Source organism: Microtus ochrogaster, chromosome 16 (genome assembly GCF_000317375.1).
Source record: "Microtus ochrogaster isolate Prairie Vole_2 chromosome 16, MicOch1.0, whole genome shotgun sequence".
In the NCBI taxonomy this organism is placed as follows: Eukaryota; Metazoa; Chordata; class Mammalia; order Rodentia; family Cricetidae; genus Microtus; species Microtus ochrogaster.
Genome location: NC_022018.1, coordinates 47,015,795 through 47,033,911, shown reverse-complemented (window position 1 = coordinate 47,033,911; position 18,117 = coordinate 47,015,795). Strand labels below are relative to the sequence as shown.

General features: G+C 48.4%; 2 protein-coding genes across 12 annotated transcripts in view; one reads left to right on the top strand and one right to left on the bottom strand.

Moving 5' to 3' along the window:
* The window catches only part of Tbc1d7 (TBC1 domain family member 7), a 14,568-nt gene extending 7,998 nt beyond the window's left edge, over positions 1–6,570 (top strand). For all 6 annotated transcript variants that reach the window (XM_026782832.1, XM_013349090.2, XM_005355089.3 and 3 more), the window contains 4 exons: positions 1,596–1,733; positions 3,245–3,390; positions 4,630–4,759; positions 5,815–6,570. In XM_026782832.1, coding sequence (XP_026638633.1) covers positions 1,596–1,733; positions 3,245–3,390; positions 4,630–4,759; positions 5,815–5,901 — 501 coding nt within the window. In that variant the 3' untranslated portion in view covers positions 5,902–6,570. The remainder of the gene's footprint in view (positions 1–1,595; positions 1,734–3,244; positions 3,391–4,629; positions 4,760–5,814) is intronic.
* A 7,492-nt stretch (positions 6,571–14,062) lies between these two features.
* Positions 14,063–18,117, bottom strand: part of Phactr1 (phosphatase and actin regulator 1) — a 431,785-nt gene continuing 427,730 nt past the window's right edge. For all 6 annotated transcript variants that reach the window (XM_026782882.1, XM_026782884.1, XM_026782883.1 and 3 more), the window contains one exon: positions 14,063–17,319. In XM_026782882.1, the coding sequence (XP_026638683.1) occupies positions 17,304–17,319 (16 nt within the window). In that variant the 3' untranslated portion in view covers positions 14,063–17,303. The remainder of the gene's footprint in view (positions 17,320–18,117) is intronic.

Below are 18,117 nucleotides of genomic sequence, written 5' to 3'. Positions count from 1 at the left end.
GCTTTGGTTCATGCTCATCCCTGCTCACTGGTCCACGCTTTGGTTCATGCTCATCCCTCCTCACTGGTCCATGCTTTGGTTCATGCTCATCCCTGCTCACTGGTCCATGCTTTGAGCCCTGGCACCTCCCCTGCAGTCTCAGGTGCACGTGCTGTCTGATCTGAATGTGGGTGTGGTCCTCTGTCTCCCTGCCTCTCTGTACACACTCAGCCCTCTTATGCTGTGGTCTGAGGAGCATGTGAGTACTGGATCACAGCTGGGGGAAGAACAATAGTTTCCCCTTGGCCTGTCAGAGTGATGGGGACCTTGCCATCTGCAGGGTCGCCCAGGCCAGGCCAAGGGCTGTGGAATCCTGGAGGTTTTCTTTCCTTCTTGCTCCTTTGTGTCCCCCAATACTCTAACACTGTTTAGAGAAATACACTTGTATTAATCCTAACTCCGGGCCTCCTTGCGTTTTTTTTAAAACATTTTTTTTAATGATTTGTCTTTATTTTATGTGCATTGGTGTTTTGGCAGCATATAGGTCTGTGAGAGGGTGTCTGATTCCCTGGAACTGAAGATACAGTTGTGAGCTGCCAAGTGGGTGCTGGGAATTGAACCTGGGTCCTTTGGAAGAGCAGCCAGTGCTCTTAGCTACTGAGCCATCTCTCCAGCCCGACTGCTTGCATTTTGTGGATATCAACAAGCTGAAAGGAAACCTAAGATTGAAGTGCCTTTTATTAAAACAGGAAATTTTTATTTAACTTGGGGCTTCTCAGGAAATAGAATGGTATTTTTTAATTTCCTTTTAATCTTAAAAGTATCAAACTATGAAAGTCTAGATGAAAATGTAAGGTTTTTGCTGTTTTGTTTTTGAGACAGGGTAGCCAGGGCTGCCCTGGAACTCACTCTGTAGACCAGACTGGCCTTGAGCTCATAGGCCTGTACCTCCTGGCTGTTTTTTGTGTTTGTTTGTTTGGTTTCTGGTGTTGATGGTAATATTTGAAAATAAAATAACTTTACAAATAGGGTTTCAGTTTAATAAGAGTCCTCTGTTGAAAATTACTTGAGGGTTTATTTTCATATTAACAGATATGAGTAGTGACCTTCTGCTTCCTAAAATTCTGATTCTGGGCTGTTAAAAATTGAGGCAGAACAGCATTCTGAAGCCATGTGTGGAAGCTTTGACATAATCAGTGTTTTGTGAGGCCATTTGGAGTCCCCCAGTATTCGTAAGCTATGTACTGAGACACATTCCAAAGTGGGTGTGTCATCACAGAAAGACCCCTGATCCAACATGGAGATTGTCTGTGTGAGAGAGACCCTGGCTTCCCTAACACTGAACCAACATGGAGACTGGCTGTGTGGCAGAGACCCTGCCTTGCCTGTGCAGACCCCACCCAAGAGCCAGCTGTTGTTCAGTCATGCTGACTCCCATAGTTCTCTGTGGCTGCCCTTCCTTCCCTCCCTTGCTTCTTTCTTTCTAGCACACTCTACCTTCTCTGGTTTATTAATGGGTCCTCTTCGGGGTTCAGGGGGCAGTGTTCCATTTTCAGTGAAGAAACATATCTTTCCTTCTGCTGCCTTCCTCCTGAGATTCATTGTTAATCTTTCAGGAGCCGGAGGATGATGTCTTTCTCGCCATTGCCAAAGCCATGGACGAGATGGTGGAGGATAGCGTTGACTGTTACTGGGTCACCCGATGCTTCGTGAAGCAGTTAAATAGCAAGTTCCGGGATTCTTTACCTCAGCTGGTAAGGGTTTTGTGTTTTGAATGGGAGTGTTGGGGAATAAGCAGTGTCAGGGACACTGTCACCGAGGTGCTGCTGCTGTGACAGGTGGGCTTCTGGCAGATGTGTTCTGTAAAGGCCAGAAAGTGTTCCCCATGGAGTGGGGAGACATGGAGTGGGCCCCGTGTTTCCTTTTCTGCTGCTGGAGCACTGTTGGGGTCTCCAGGGCTGGACTCGCTTGCAGCCCTGCCTGCTCTGGAGTAGTCCTGACCCGTCCAGACCCAATGGCTTACTTAGCGTGGTCACTTGGTTAGTGTGTACAGAAGGCCTAAGTGACAGGAGCTCCTTCTCCTCACGTACCTTCAAGTGCAGAGCGAGGGCAGCCAGGGCTGCTGGACGGGACTCCAGGCTCCTGTTATTGTGTTCCAGCATACACATATGTACACATATATACACATGAACACATGGAGTGTATTACTCTACACATGGGCCTTACCGTTTTTGTTTGTTTTGTTGTTGTTTATTTCAGTACGTGGAGAATTTCTAGGCTCATTTGGATAAACTAGTGGCTTTCAGTTTTGACTTCCTGTTAGTACTCAAGAGATTTGGAGAATTTCTTATCCCCCCTCTTCCTCCACCAGACCAATTAAATCAGAGTCTCTCGATGGGCCTGGAATTCTAATGTTTCAAGACTTAGGCAATTCTGCTTGTAGCTAGGATTGACAGCCTCTCATTTAGAATCACTTTTCCTACTAATTTACTCAGTGTTTCCCCTTATGAATTTGCTGTAATTAAGTCTAATAGCCTCACACTGACAATAAACACGCCCTTGCTCATGTGTACGTGTGTGCGTGCGTGCCATAGTCTGGGCAAATTTACATCTTAACCTGGCAGGCAGGTCCTGAGCTGGCCTGCTCTCCACTCTGCTGCGCATGTACAAGGCTGTTAGTCTTGTCCTTCAAGCAGTGGCCCTGCCCTCTCGCTCCACCTGACACAGCCTTGAGGGCCAGTGAAGTTGGTCAGCTTTATATATTTTTATTGTTGGCTTCAGAGTGTGTGTGTAGATACATACACATATATGTATATATCATTCTTATTATATGTATTAGATGTTTGCCACACCTCAGCCAGCTTCCCCCCTTCAGGTCTTCACATGATAGCTCCAGATCGCCCAGTATTGCCGTGGGCCTTTTGTAGCTTTCCATAATACCTGACTCTTGCTGTAGACTCTGCCTTAGCTGTTAGATCTGATTAGTGCAGTTCCGGGTGGCAGCCATTCCGTTTGGCCTGGGTATTGTCCTGTGGGGTGAGCACTGGAGGAGCCCTGCGTCCTGAGAAAGCCCGCAGTTCCAGTGTGGTCACCCTTGTCAGTACTGACCAAAGCCTGTCGCGTTACGATGGACTGGATGCTTCTCAAGCTTTGTCTTCTAGTCCTTTCTCTTACTTAGCACGCACATTTTTTCAGCGTAAGTTGCAGCATGAGGTGGCATTATGTCACAGGAAATGAATAATCACTTTTGCTATGTCATCTTTAGCCCAAGGCTTTTGAACAGTACTTGAATCTGGAAGATAGTAGGCTGCTGAGTCACCTGAAGGCCTGCTCTGCTGTGTCCAAACTTCCTTATGATCTCTGGTTCAAAAGGTGCTTCGCCGGATGCCTGCCTGAGTCCAGTTTACAGAGGTATGTGTTTTCCCATCGCATACAGGCAGCTTGGAGTCGGAAAGAGTTCCTGGCCCTTCTGTGACCATCCTCTAAGTTGGAGTTTGCTTCAGAATGAGAAGGAGATGCAAAACTACATCCGCTGGCAATTTCTGTACCTAACGTGGTTCTCCTTGTTGTTGGAGACATGCCTACGAAGCTTGTGTGGATGCCGTGAGGCAGTGGTAGCCGAAACAGTGGGGATCTGTGGGCTTCTTTTCTAGACAGGGTTAGTTCCTGACAGATAGACACCTTTGTATGACATCCTCAAAAGAGCTAAGACACATGTTAAGGGTATTTCTTAGTCCCAGCCCCCCCAACCTGGGTCTTTGTGATGTTGGTTTCAAGAAAGAAGTCAGTATATAGAGAGCATTAAAAGAAAATGTGTAACTTAGTACAGAGTCTACTACCGGCTTCAAAAGTTATAGGAATTATCAAATCATTTTTTATAGTAGGTCAAGGACTGGCTCCCTGGTCTTGGAAAGGGCTCAGTGGGTACAGTTATTTGCTGTACAAACAAGAAGACCTGAGTTTGGATCCCCAACAGCCATATAAAAAGCTAGGTATGATGGCATGTTCCATAAAGCAAGTGCTGGCAGGGGTATCTGTGGAGACAGGCAGCTCTTGGTGCTCACTCGATAGCCAGTCTAGTCAGCTGGTGAGCATGAGGTTCAGTGAGTGACTCTATCTCAAAAAATCAAGTGGAACATAACAGAGGGAGCTACCCAAATCAACCCCAGCCTCTGCAGGCGTTTACATGTATGTGCCTGTGGAGCCACACCCAGCATGTTACACATACACTCATAAAGAGCCCTGCAATACGTTTAGAGAACCTCCTCTGGTTCTCATTTCACTGGCAATGAAATGACTTCGCCTGACATTTTGCTGTCCTGTGGTGTCTGCTAAGCTGGTATTACATGACTGTAGCAGGATGCACACCCCGATGTAGGACTGTCTTTTCCTTCGATGTCGAGTTCTCAGCAGGCATTTGGAACATTCTAGCGCAGCAGCGACTTTAAGTGAACTTCATTTTTCCCTTATAAAGCTATCCTATCTAGAATCATCTCAGCGGCTCCTCTATCATGTTGTTACTGATTGTTTCACAGTTGCTGTCTGAAACATATACTGAAAATGAGTGGAATTTGATCTTACTTTATGATCTGAGATGTCTGGGTAACGCCGGTTTTGCACACCTGTAATTTGGTGATCTCTGTTTTCTAGGGTCTGGGATAAAGTTGTCAGCGGATCCTGTAAGATCCTAGTCTTTGTCGCAGTGGAAATATTACTAACCTTTAAGATGAAAGTCATGGCACTGAACAGCGCGGAGAAGATAACAAAGTTCCTGGAAAACGTGAGTGCCTTGTCTCCCTGCATTTGGAATCTGGAAATGAAGGCAGTTTGGCAAGCCAGGTTTTCCTGTTGTGTTACAGTAACAGCGTAGTTTCACTCCTCTAAAGCATTTTGTTATTGTTGGTTTGAGATTGTGATTTATGCTGTAACTCATCCTGGCCTGGAACACTCTATGTATATCCCAGCTGCCTTTAGTTCTTGGTAATCTTCCTGCCCTAGCTTCCTGGGTGCTGGGATTATAGTCACGCACCCCACTCCTGGCAGGAAAAGGAAGTTACTTTTCCTTAACAGTATTGCTGTCTCCCTGTTTCTTTGGGGATGCCAGTCTGCATGGCAAGCCCCTTACTCATAGTCCTGGGGTGTGGTGTTGTGGGGTAGCCTTCTCCCCAGTGAGCACAGCAGGAACAGGAGGTGATGTGAGTGAACACTGTTGGGGTTCTCTCGGCCTTTTCCTGCCACGGGGGTAATCCTAGCTGGGGTGCTTCATGCAGTTGTTAGTGCATGCTGAAAAGGCCTATGGAACCAGCTCCTCCTCCCTTAGAACCTTCTCTCCTGAGTAAACAGTAAAGAGATCATGCCTGCTGAGAGTACAGCATGGAGCATACTCAGAACTTCCCCCCCCTTAATTAACCAGCTATACATGTGAAGTGTGGCCTGGTAAATAGTAAGAGCTAAGTGAATGTGTACGTGTTCATTAAGTGAATCACCACTGCTGTACCAATTAGCGGCCAACAGTGCCAGGCATGTGCCAGGCAAGAGCTCCCTTCGGTCATCCCACGAGCAGCTCTGTGAACTTGGGATGTTGTTTAGAGATCAGTGCTGAACCTTAGGCAGCCGAGTACTTGTCCAAGGCTACGTGGTGAGTGGGCACGGAAAGATGGCCTGGTACCAGAGCTACTCAGTATGTCCCTAGGAGCATTAAATCATTCCGAATCTGCTACCACCTTCCAAAAAAAACAGAGAAAGCTCCATGGAAACAGGTCTGCCACAGAACGAGAGAAGATCCTAAAGGAACAAACACAAGGAATTTCACTTGGATGCCTTTGTTCTTTACAGATTCCTCAGGACAGCTCCGACGCTATTGTGAGTAAGGCCATCGACTTGTGGCACAAACACTGTGGGACCCCAGTCCACTCAGCCTGACAGCTTGTGACTTCATGGATGGTCTGCAGGCCCTCCCTGAGCACCCTGTCCATGTCGTTACTAACTGTATAGAAATGGTAATCTCTCTGTGGTGCTCAGAATGCTCCCTCCACCCCCACTCAGTAAAATAATTTAATCACAGTGCCTGGTGCAGCAGTGTTGTGAAGCAGTGTCTCTTGGCGACATCGACACACAGCTCTGGGGTGATATTTTAAAAGGGTAGTCAGGAAATCCCTCCTGGTCCTTAGGCAGCTCAGGTGCAGCCTGGGTATCCAGTGAGAGGTTCAGTGAACCCCGCCTCCCTCTGATGAGTACCAGGCACAGGTTAGACACTTAGAAGGGCCTCTTTCTGTAAAAAGAACAGCTTTCTTTTCTCAGCACTTCAGATTTGGCTTTTGCCTTCTGTTGACCTAGAACGTGTGCTTTCTCATGTCTTGCTAAACTGACTTACAAACAGTCCTTGCATCTTCTTACATGTTCCCTGCCCCTTTCGCCAGCTGGAATGAAGTCTTTTTTTTTTTTTTCTTTCTTTGAGACAGGCCTCATTCTATACCTTGCTTTCTGGAACTCATTATATAACTGGCCTTGAACTCCTGGCAGTCCCCCACCTCAGCCTCCTGAGTGCTGGGATTACTGGCATGAAGCTTTTATTGAATAAAACACCTCTAAATTTACCTTCTAAGAGAGATCACTTGCTTGATATTTGTGTGTCTTGACGTTTTCTAACAAGTCATTAAATGTCAGGTGGCCTTTCCAGCACCCTCTGCTACCACAGGATTAGGAGAGGTGGCAGGCTAAGGTTAATAGCAAGTGTTCCCTGGCCTTATTCTGTCACATATGGTCACCCTTCAGGAAGCCTTTGATGACTTTGGGACTGGTGAGTAAAATGGGGTCCTTGTTGCAGACTTACTCAGCTCACAGTCTTGCAGGAATGTGGGGAGCACATCAGAGTTTTCCCCATCCTCCTCCCACACAGGGAGGGATGAAATTAGGGAGTTATACTTCTGAGAACCCAGTCCCTCCCTGACGTGTGAAACAGCTACCAACAAAGGACTGAGAAGAAACAGAGCCACTGAAACCAGCTGGTCAGCCTGTGGGTACCAGACAAAGGGAGTCTTTTAAATGGACTCAGAAGCAAACCCTCTTCACACAGATTTCCACTTGCAGTCAGTATGTTAAATGATTCTCCGCCAACCATTTCTTTAGTAACCACTCAAGTAACCTGAAGAACTTTGGGGACATAGGGGAAAAACACACACAGAGGAAACTCTTCCCCAATTGCTTGCTTCCTAGTGGTCATAGAGAATATGTGAAACTCACAGAGATATGATAAAGAAATTGTGTCCTCACTGTAATGGTAAAAATAAAATGCTGTGGATTCCCAAGTGGCTGCAGTGAGCCATGAGTCCCAGGCAGGGAGCTGCATGATGGGTGAGAGACCTCAAAGGGGCAGCCAGTCCCACGAGGAGAGAAAGACAAACGGGCATCCCATGAGACCTCGCCACAGGTCTCTGAAGGTGGTTGGTCCCCTGTAGGGAGCCATGCTGTGGGTGAGCGACAGAGACATGGATAGGCTCATCATGCAGAGTGAGGCTGGATATTTATTTAGTGGGTTATGGAGGGGAAAGAGGATAGAGCAGAGAGAGAGAGGCAGAGACAGAAAGAGACATAGAAATAGGGGAGAAGGGAGAGACAGAAGCTGCCTCTTAGAGAGAGAGAGAGAGAGAGAGAGAGAGACTTAGGCTGGAAGCTGAAGATCAGCTTGCCTCAGCAGACAGGGGAGGGAGTGGGCGTGGCTTGTCTCTTAAAGGGACAGGACAGACCATTTACACTCACCCCTCCGTGTGTGTCTCCACGTGCGCAGAATGAGTATATTTGGATATGTGTGTAGGGGCCCAAGTCAACCTCTGCTGTTGTTCCTCAGGATGCCATCCACCTTGGTTTTTCAGGCAGGCTCTCTCACTGAGACTATGACTTGCCTATTGGTAAGCTAGGTTAGATAGATTGTGAGCATTCTTCCATCCCCGCCTCACCAGCTCAGAGATCACAAACCCATGCTACCATGTTCACTTTTTATCTGTGTGCTGGGACAGGAACTTGGGTCCTCATGCCTGCATAACTATCACCTCAACACTGGCTACTTAGGTAGTCACATATCACGTCTTTTAATAAAACACGTCTTTTAATAAAATGGACATCGTGAAATCTATCGATGTCACTGAATCCCAGTCCCATAAAATTAAAAAGAACTAGCCACCTCTGAACTGGAAGAGAGTTTGAAAGTATGCTGCCCTGAGTGGGCGTGGGAAACCAGGAGCCCTGCGGCAGGACTAGGTTTGGAGACTACAGCTGCCCTTCCTTGCTGTTCCCCCGAGGTCAGAGGGTCTCACACGGAAGGCTCCTGTGGTACTGCTGTGCACTAGACAGCACCTTGCTTGTGTGTCCTGCCAGCCCCAGTCAGGTGAGACCTGTCTGTAGAGGATGGGGAGGAGAGGTTTTTTATTTTTATTTTTATTTTTTTTTAATTTTTTTTAAATTTATTTATTTATCAAGGATTTCTGCCTCCTCCCCGCCACCGCCTCCCATTTCCCTCCCCCTCCCCCGATCAAGTCCCTCTCCCTCATCAGCTGGAAGAGCAATCAGGGTTCCCTGACCTGTGGGAAGTCCAAGGACCGCCCACCTCCATCCAGTTTTAGTAAGTTGAGCATCCAAACTGCCTAGGCTCTCCCAAAGCCAGTATGTGCAGTAGGAGAGGTTTTTTTAAGCAAGTCAGTGTGACACCATGTGTATTTTTCTTACTAGGAACAAAACAGTCAAGGACTCTTTGAGAGCTGAGAACACACAGGGACCCACTGTTTTGAGGCAGAGGTATCTGGAGAGAGCCCTGTTTAGCTTCTGTCTTCTGTCCTCCACCCCTCATAAAAATGCCCTCATGTTTCCTTTTTCCAGAACACTGTCAAGTTGTGGGGGAATGGCAGCTCCATGTTAAAATAGCCCAGAGTGCTAGTCACACCATGCTGAACTTAGTTCTGGTTCTGTCTCTAGGCATCTTTACACACCAATGGCAGAAGCTCTAAATCCACTAGGATTGAGACACAAAGGAAAAGGGATGTGTGGGTGTGTATGTTGGGGGAGCTGGTGTATATGTGTGTATGTGTGTATGGAGTATATATGTAGGGGGGTTGATGTGTATGTGGTATGTATATGTGGGCATATGTGTATATGGAATGTGTACTGTCTGGTATATGTGGAACGGGAGAGTATATATGTGGAGGGGAGCTGGTATATATGGGGTATTGTATGTGGGTCCGTGTATATGTGGAATATGTATTTGTGAATGTATATGTCAACAGGGTCTGGAATATGTGAGGTAAGAGTGTGTGAATAGGTAGCTATGTGTAGAGCATGGGGGATTAAGTATGTGGAGTGGGTATGTGGAATGTATGGTATATATACATTTGTGAGGTCTAAGTGTGTCCTATACATGTGGAATGTATGGTAGATGAATATTTGTGGGGTGTAAAGTATGTCTTGTATATGTAGGGGGTCTAAGTATGTGTTGGGATATGTTTGACTTTTGCCTCATGACAGTTTGTCCTTTTTAAAAATTTTATTTATTTTTATTTTATGTCCATTGGTGCTTTTGCTGTGGGTGTCAGGTCCTCTGGAACTGGACTTACAAACAGTTGTGAGCTGGGAATTGAGCCAGGGTCCTCTAGAAGAGCAGTCAGTGCTCCTAACCACTGAGCCATCTTTCCAGCCCCAACAGTTGGTGCTTTTAAAGCAGGAGAGGAGACTTTGGATGATCTGCTTCTAAATGCCAACTCTGCCTCTTGTGCCCTAGTGGTTTGGTGTCTGGCTCCTTGGTTTCCCTTCATCATGACTTAAATATGAGCACCCTGCTATTTATGAGCCAGTACCGAGTGTTGGAGAGTTGGAGAGGATGCTAGGAGCCCGCATCAGCACAAGAGGGCATGTTCCTAGTGCCAGGGAGGACACCTCAGAAGCTCTGGACTCCAATCAGCAACACATGCTGATCAGATTCCTGCCTTGAGGGACTGAGGGGTCAGAACCTCCCCCCCCCCCCGCCCGCTCTGCTATGTGTTATGTCTGAGTGGCTTGTTCTACACCATTTACTTGTAGGGGGACAGCCAGCCCTGTCATGGGTAGGAGGTAGTGGAGGGACATATGGAGGAATCACACAGGTACCCTTGGCACACCATCTCCATGTCTGGGTGTTCCCTGTGAACATTCATACCAAGCCTAATTCATCTCAGAAGTCTACCAAAAGCTGACTTTGCCTAGGTGAGAGATTGGAGGCCAGTGGCAGGCAGCAGATGGGTTTGTTTCTGATTGCAAGGGAGAGGGGTGGAAATACAGGGTGATAGAGCCCCAGGGTGCCCAATAGCTGGGGCTCTAGACCAGAACTGGGGCTGCCAGACCATATGACAGTTGAATGAGCCAGAGTCAAGGCAATTAGAATTTGCGGCTGCTAAGGTTGACAGATCACAAGATTATGGAGAAGGCTTGCCTAGGCCTGAGGAATGTCAGAACCCAAGGGAGCCTGCTGGTCAGTCAGCTAAGAGATAAGAAAAGGAAGTTCCGGGTGCACCTCGGGTGAGAGAGGTCACCACTGTTAGATGAGTAGTCTAGACCCTGTGTTCCTGCTGCCTGGCTAGAAGGCAGAAGCCACTCACTGCCCAAAATTTCTTTCTGTGGTTGGGAGATGTCGTTTAGTGGTTATAGTACTGCCTAGGACCCACAAGCCCTGGCTTGGTCCATAGCACCATAAAAAGCATGCAGGGGCAGGGGCCGGAGAGATGCCTCATTTGCTAAAGTGCTCGCTCTAGCATGAAACCTGAGTTGACTCTGCAGAACTCACATTTAAAAATAGTTGGGCAAGCTCGACGGTGGTCGTGCACACCTTTAAGCCCAGCACTTGGAAGGCAGAGCCAGGCAGATCTCTGTGAGTTTGAGGTCAGCTTGGTCTACAGAGTAAGTTCTACGACAGCCAGGGATACACAGAGAAACCTTGTTTTGAAAAACAGAAACCTAAGCGGAAAAATAGTTGGGCATAGTGGTAGTGTGTGGAGTGAGAGACAGGAGATTCCTGGGCTAACTAGTTAGTCTAGCCTCCTTGGGGAGATCCAGGGCCATGAAAAACCGGTCTCAAAAAAAAGTGGACTGTAAATTCACAGAGACTGTGGGAGCATGCACAGGACCTGTACAGGTCAGGCAGGGTCTCAGCGCTAAGAAAGGGGGATGTTGTTGACACAGGTTCCTGACCCTTAACCAAGAAGCTATCTACAATTGACATCTGCTTGCCAAGGAAAACTTAGCTTTCTCCAATGGAGTCTCACTGGGTATGAGAACTACATTTAAAGGTGGGTCCAGTGCCCAGCGGTAGATGACAAACACAAAATGAACTCAGTGGCATTGCTGTAGACTTTTTGTCTTGTATTGCCTAGGGGGTCACTTTTTGTCTTGTTAGTGTTTACTTGTATATTATGATTTGTGATTTTGTGTTTTTTTGGTGTGTGTGTGTGTGTGTGTGTGTGTGTGTTTCTAAAGAGGAAAAGAAAGGAAGGATGGGAACAATCTGGGAGGAGTCATGCGACACCAGGACCTTGTTCAGCATTGCTTTCTTTCACAGGTCATGAATATTGCCAGACTGTCAAATCCTGTCAGGCATCCCCACAGGCAAGAACCTCATCTCAGTATCAGGCAGGCACTGCATGGGTGGGCTGTTACCTTTCCTGGTCCCTGGTATTTAGCTACAGCCGCACAAAGGGACACCTCTGAAGCCAAGGTGAAGACGACTTGGCATCTGGAGGGACCAAGCCAGGAGCCATTACACTCTGGATGAACACTTGGGTTGAAGTTATCCCATTGCTGAAGGTGGGGGGCATGCTTTAGGCCTTACAAAAGCTCTCAGAGAAGACAGTGTCCTGAGAGGATAGCTCTCCAGGCCCCTCCCATGACAGACAGGGACAGAAGACTCATCAATGCTGTTACTTGCAAGTGACCTGAGGGATGGGCCCCAGGAGGCCTTTTTGATAAGCGTTATTGTTTTTCAAGACTCAGTTTAGTTCTTTCCAAACTGTCCCTATTGCTGGACAGGGTGGTGCATGCCTATAATCCCAGCATTTAAGAGGCGGAAGCAGGAGGGTGAGGACCCAGCTCAGTGAGGGAAGTGCTTGCTGCGCACACATGACCTGACAGATCTCTTAAAACCCACCTAAAGCCAGGAGTCTCAGCGCTTCTACAGTGAGATGGGAGGTGGAGACAGGAGGATGCCCATAAGCTCAAGGACTAGCTACCCAGCATGGGCAGCAGCCGACAGCAAAGAGACCCTGTCTTAGAAAAGGTGGAATTCGAGGAAGATGCCCAAGGTTGTCCTGACCTTCACTCATGCCCCTTGTGTGTGCACGCACTCACATGCACATGCACGCGCGCACACATACATACGCTAAAAAAGAACATGGAGTTTAAAGACTCACTCTGAAAATAAGGAAACAGAAGCATGAGGAAATTAGATGGCATGGCCACCCCAGCGACAGGGACGGAGGCACCAGGTCTTTGTTTGGCGAGAACATGTAACCAGAGCCTTCCTTCCCTTTCCGGCCATTTTTCTTCCCTCCTGCCAGGTACAGCTTCTTTAGACCTCTTTAAAAACCTTTTCTTCCCAGCCCTTTACATCCATAGAAAATGGTAGCCAGGCTCTGCAGGTGAAACTTTTCAAAGCCCAGAAAGCTGTGGGAGAGGAAAGGCAGGATGGGCACACTTAAGAGCAGAAATGGAGACCCTTGTAAACCACTCACCGTGCCGCCCGTAGCCACTCTTGCTGGGGACACACGGAGCCTGGAGCTTTCCTTCTGTCTCTCAGTGGCCTCGCTCCATTCATGTGGCCACTCACGAGTCCTGGACACGGCAAGAGGTCTGTCTCCGAAGCCAGGCCCGTCAGTGTGGTTCCTAGCCCAACTGTAGCACAGGCCCGAGGAGCTTGCCAAACACGGGACTCCACGCCCAAGACTTCCAGAGTATTTATGTGCCAGTAAGACCCCAGGTGATTCCTATCTGAGGCTCCACACAGGCAGTCCCTTGCTCTGCTTCCCTCCAGAGAGCTGGCTCCTCACATTGCTGGCTCAAGAATCTGAGACCCAGCAACTTCTCCCATGCAAATGGCAGCCCTCTGCTTCCCTAGCCCCTTCAAAATTACAGCCTAGTGACACCATTAGTTCACGTGAAAGAATGTTTGCTTTGTTGGATACTCAAGTTCTTCAAGAAGCAGGTGCATGCACAGTTGTCTGTCCATCTGTGGAATTCCAGGACCATTCCCATCTCAAATCCGGGGATGCTCAAGTCTCTGGTATGAAACCCATGATCTGTAGACATCCCCCCCTTATGCTTAAGTGACATGCTAGTACCCAATGCAGTGGATATGTGGGGTCAGTAGGCAACGTAGTGTATTGTTTAGGAAACAACGATAAGACCATATGTGTTTAGTTCCAATGCAATCTTCCTCCCCCCCCCATATTTTTGATCCAAAGGTGGTTGAGTCCTCAAATACAGAAGGCCCACTGTTCTCAAAGGGCAAAGCAAAATACAGCTTTTATTCGGTTGCAGAGGCCCCCCAGGCTGTAAAGCTGTCTGGTATCTATACCACGAAGACCACCCAGTGACTGAACTAAAGGCTAATTCATATCCATTCTCCCCAGAACACTCAGGGACAGAGGTTTGGGAGATTTCTGAAAATGTCAAAAAAGGTTGAGAATACAAGTGTTCTCGAACGTTAATCTAGGGGCTGAAGAGATGGCTAGGGGGTTAAGAGCACCTGCTGCTCTTCCAGAGGTCCTAAGTTCAACTCCCAGCACCCACAAGGTGGCTCACCACCATCTATAATGAGACCATGTGCACTCTTGTAGCCTGCATGCAGGCAGAACACAGTCTACAAAACAAATAAATAAATCTTAAAGAGAAAGCTAATCTATGGGCAGCGGTCATCCCTGCCCACCACTCCCCCCACTGCCAATGATGCCAGAAACACGAGCTTTACAGTCTTCCAATAACCGGTGACCTCCTCTTTGCCCACCCTTCCCCAGCCCAGGTATTTTTGATGGTTCCTGCTGACAGGTGTTTAAAAGAACACAGTAGTCAGAGATTTTTTTTAAACATTTTTTTCTTTTGGTTTGTTTTTAAAGAAACTGCATACATCATCAGAGAGAAACAATAACTTAAATGCCATGCAGTTTCTGTATGTACAAAACCTAGGCCACAGAGATCCAGCTTAGTTTATATTCTATGTACAGCATCTTCCTCATACAGCCGTCATCTGTTAAGTTAGAGCCCTGAAGGGCACGGGGTCGACGGTCACCACACTCACTCCTATACAAAGACGAACTATGTACAGACACCAGGAAGCGACTGGAAGAAAGCAACCTGCTTGGGGAGGAACAGATTCATGGGAGGAAGAAGTCATCGAAGGTGACCCCTGCCCACTGACTGCACAGGGAGAGCCTGGGATCCCATTCATCGAAGCGACACACCACGATGCTCATTCCGGAAGTACAAACACATGTTCATAAGCGGGAGGAAAAAAAGAAACTCAGAGCGCCTCCTCGCGCGGACCAGCGCCTTGTTTGGTTTCTCTATCTGGCAGAAAGGCTCATATTCTGAAAACCTGGCAGGGCTCTCAGGGTGCCTGGGGAAGGAGTGATCAGGATTTTGGAAAAGCCCGTTTGCCAGTGGCAGGCTCTTCTGCCAGGGAAGTGGAGCTGGGACGGACGGGGCTTTCAGCAACGCTTGCTTTTGAGAAGAAAACAAGGTTTGACATGTTTCACATTTTCCCTTCCTGCGAACCCGCACCCCACGGTGCTCAGATGCGGATGTATAAGCTCAAGATGAACTCACTTGAGGACTGCAGCTGTTTCAGAGAGGGATGTTTAAAGTCACCCAGCTCGCCTTTCATCCCCCAATTAATGTCAACTTGTCACCTTTAGAAACAGTTCAAGTCACTTCAGTTGTCCTAACAAAGTGGGGGAAAATGTGGTTCCGGCTCCCTAAAGACTCCAGGATCTCAGAAGGAGAGGGAAAGTACCTTCCCACAGCTGGGGAGGCTGCAGAGCCTGGGCGGGAACCACTTATCAGGGCCTTGAAATAGCTGATCCCCCTGCCCCCAAAGGAGGTGGTGACCTTTTAGGAGCCTGTGCAGCACACCCCTAACTCTGAGCAAGTGACTTCTGCAAAAGGGTGCCTCCACAGGAAGTGATGTCAGCATTGTGTCCAACTTCTTCCATGTATAAAGAGGAGGCCAACTCCTGGGCACGCTGAAGGGAATTGCTGACAGCAGCCGCTGCTTTGGAGCAGGGAGACAGATGCATCTGGGACTTCAGAAGGGCCCTAGAACCAAGGCCAGCAGGGAAGCCAAGGAGCTCCTTAGGACTCCTCCAGGCTGGGGAAGGCCTGACTGTCAGGCCAGGACACTACAGCAGCCTGAAGTGCAGCTGCTGTTTAGAGGAAGTGAGGCCCTCGGGCCCGGCCAGGCAGGGACCTCCACCCAGAACATGTGCCTACCCTTCACCCTAGGGAAGTTCAAGGAAAGAGTTCTGTACCCTTCCTCCTACCCTGCGCACATTCAAAGGTCAGTCAGTCTTTCGGGAAGACTGTGTTTACAGCCATACTAAAATCTTGCCACCCTTTCCCTACCCCTTTGGACATTCAAATAATAATGACAGAGAACTCCAGTGATGGTGATGTCTTTGGGCTGGACAGAGGTGTACTTGGTCCAGACAGTGCCCAGGAGCTGCACGGTGCTACCTGGGAAGCTGATCTAAGCTTTCCTTTAACTCTGTCTGGTTCCTGGGTTAGCAACTGGCCATGAAGCCACTAATGGGTGCTGTGTCCAAAGAGTAAAATTGCATGGCCTCACTGATAGGTGCTGTGTCCAAAGAGTAACATGGTCCCAATTGGTTTGACAAGGGGACAACTTTTTGGGGCTGGCCAGAATGGCAAGCTGACTCAATCTCTCTGAATCCTGGGTGTGTTGGATGGGAAGTAAGCCACCACTTAGTGAACCCATGGCAATTCTGAAAGCTGAGTGCATCGCAGGGGTGGAGGTGGAGCTTTGCACCCAAGGGTCTGTGAGCTCCGTTAGGAAGGAAACAGTGCTGCAGCAGGCCTCCTTAGGGTCTGGGGTGTCCTTCCCTCAGTGCGCACCCAACCCTTGGAGGCCCTGTCAACAGGGCAGCTGGAGGCACACCCTGAGAGAGGGGGGCAGGGATAGAAGAGAAGACTGAATCTCTCTGGTAAGAAGAGCAGCAAGGGACGCCATAGACAGTCATGTCTGGCAAGATGTTGGATCTGCTAGGATGCAGAAACTCTTCAGTGAACAGACAGAAGAGTGGAAGGCCCTGGAGAGGCATTGGGACATTGGTCCCCAGCTCTGGCCTCCAGAAGTTATGAAAACGGCCAAGCCATATCTTCCTGTCCCAGGGGTGTCACAAGGCCAATGAAAAATGGGGGCCAAGTGGAGCTCCTGACCCCACCCAGCCTCTGCTCAGCTCATACTCATGAATACCGCAGGGAATCTTAGCAATGGCATTTCTGTGTGGATCGCCATGGCCCTGGGCTTTCCAAACACAAGCTGGTCAACGAATGAGAACCGAGCAGGCAGCCACTACTCCTCAGTTTTCTGGAAGGCAGTTCAGATCCAGCTGGGGGTCAAAGCAGATGCTCAGTTTCAGCTTCCTATACCCAGAGCACACATGCTCAGGACCAAAGGGCCAGTACAGGCTTCCCCAGGACAAGGCTGTGTGTGTGTGTGTGTGTGTGTGTGTGTGTGTGTGTGTCGGGGGGGGGGAGCGGGGGAGAACTGAGAGGTCTTTCCCCTTTCCAGACACTCTCAATGCCCCATGTGGAGCCTATGCGACAGACCAAGTTTAGGTCCCGCTGAATCATGACTTTGGCCTAGCCACACCCATGCCAAACCCGCTGTTCTGGGCTTCTTTGAACTCAGGCAACAGGCCCTTGCAAGGAAGGGTTCATTGAAGACTGAACCAATGTGGTGCCTGCTGGCCGGCTGGGGGGCGGGTGAGGCAGTCTCTGGACAGCGTTCAGGTAGGGCCCTGCTGGGGGTGGGGACACCTCTCGGTAGCAGAAGTGCCAGCAGCTTTTGACTGAGGAGTGGTCATCATGGTGTTTCCTCATCCAGAATCCTGATTGTGTTTCCCTTTGTTGTTTCTTCTTCTCCTTTTTTTCTTTTCTTTTTCTTTTTCATTTTTTTTTATAAAAAAAAAGGCAGTTCAGATTTACATCGTAATGGGGAAGTGGACAAATGCCAGCACTTATGGTTCTTATAAATTTATGTTTTGAAGACAGCAGAGCACTCGAGAGTAATCCCGCTGTTAAGGTCGATGAAACCTGGGGAACAAGGAACTCCATCAAGGTCGTGGGAACATCAGAGGCCCTGATCCCACATGCCCATCTCTCCATCCTCAGTGCGGCCTCCCACCCGTGGCACAAACACAAAGGGGGCGCCCTACATGTTTGAGCTCCACAGATTTCACCTCAGGGACCAGAGAAAGTTTACTTTGGAGTCTTTGGAGGCCCAAACGGGTGTCTGCACTAGGGCAGTTGGGACTGTGTGTCTGAGTCAGGAGGCATGTTCACTGGCAAGTCCTGGGTCTCCACATGTTCTCCAAAGGAGGGTGATTTAGACAAACGAAACCAGTGGCTTAGTTACTAACTAGTCATGCATGCATCCCACAGAGCAAATTCTTTCTGTGTCCCATTTTCCCCAAGCGACATCAGACAGGACTGCTTGGTAGAAGAACACAGGACAACAGAACAGTCTTTAGTGGTCCCGTGTGGTATTTTGGTATTCTGCCCAGCTTTGGCCTCTGTTGACAACACTCTTATTTCCCCAGCTTTAGTTTTTATAAAAACCCACTTGGAGGTCATCCAACACATGTCAGAGTTTTCATTTGAGCAAATTAAAAACAAACAAACAAAACAAAAAACAGAGGGTGACTTTTTGCCTGGGCCTTAAACATTTGAACATTCTTTGCCTGAGGTCTTGTTTTGTTTTATTAGGATTATGCTGACCGTCCCTGTCACTGCAGTATCCCTTTAAGAGACAACCTCTGCCCACTCCCAATCTCTCTCTCTCTCCCTCCCTCCCTCTCTCTCCTCTCTCCTCTCTCCTCTCTCCTCTCTCTC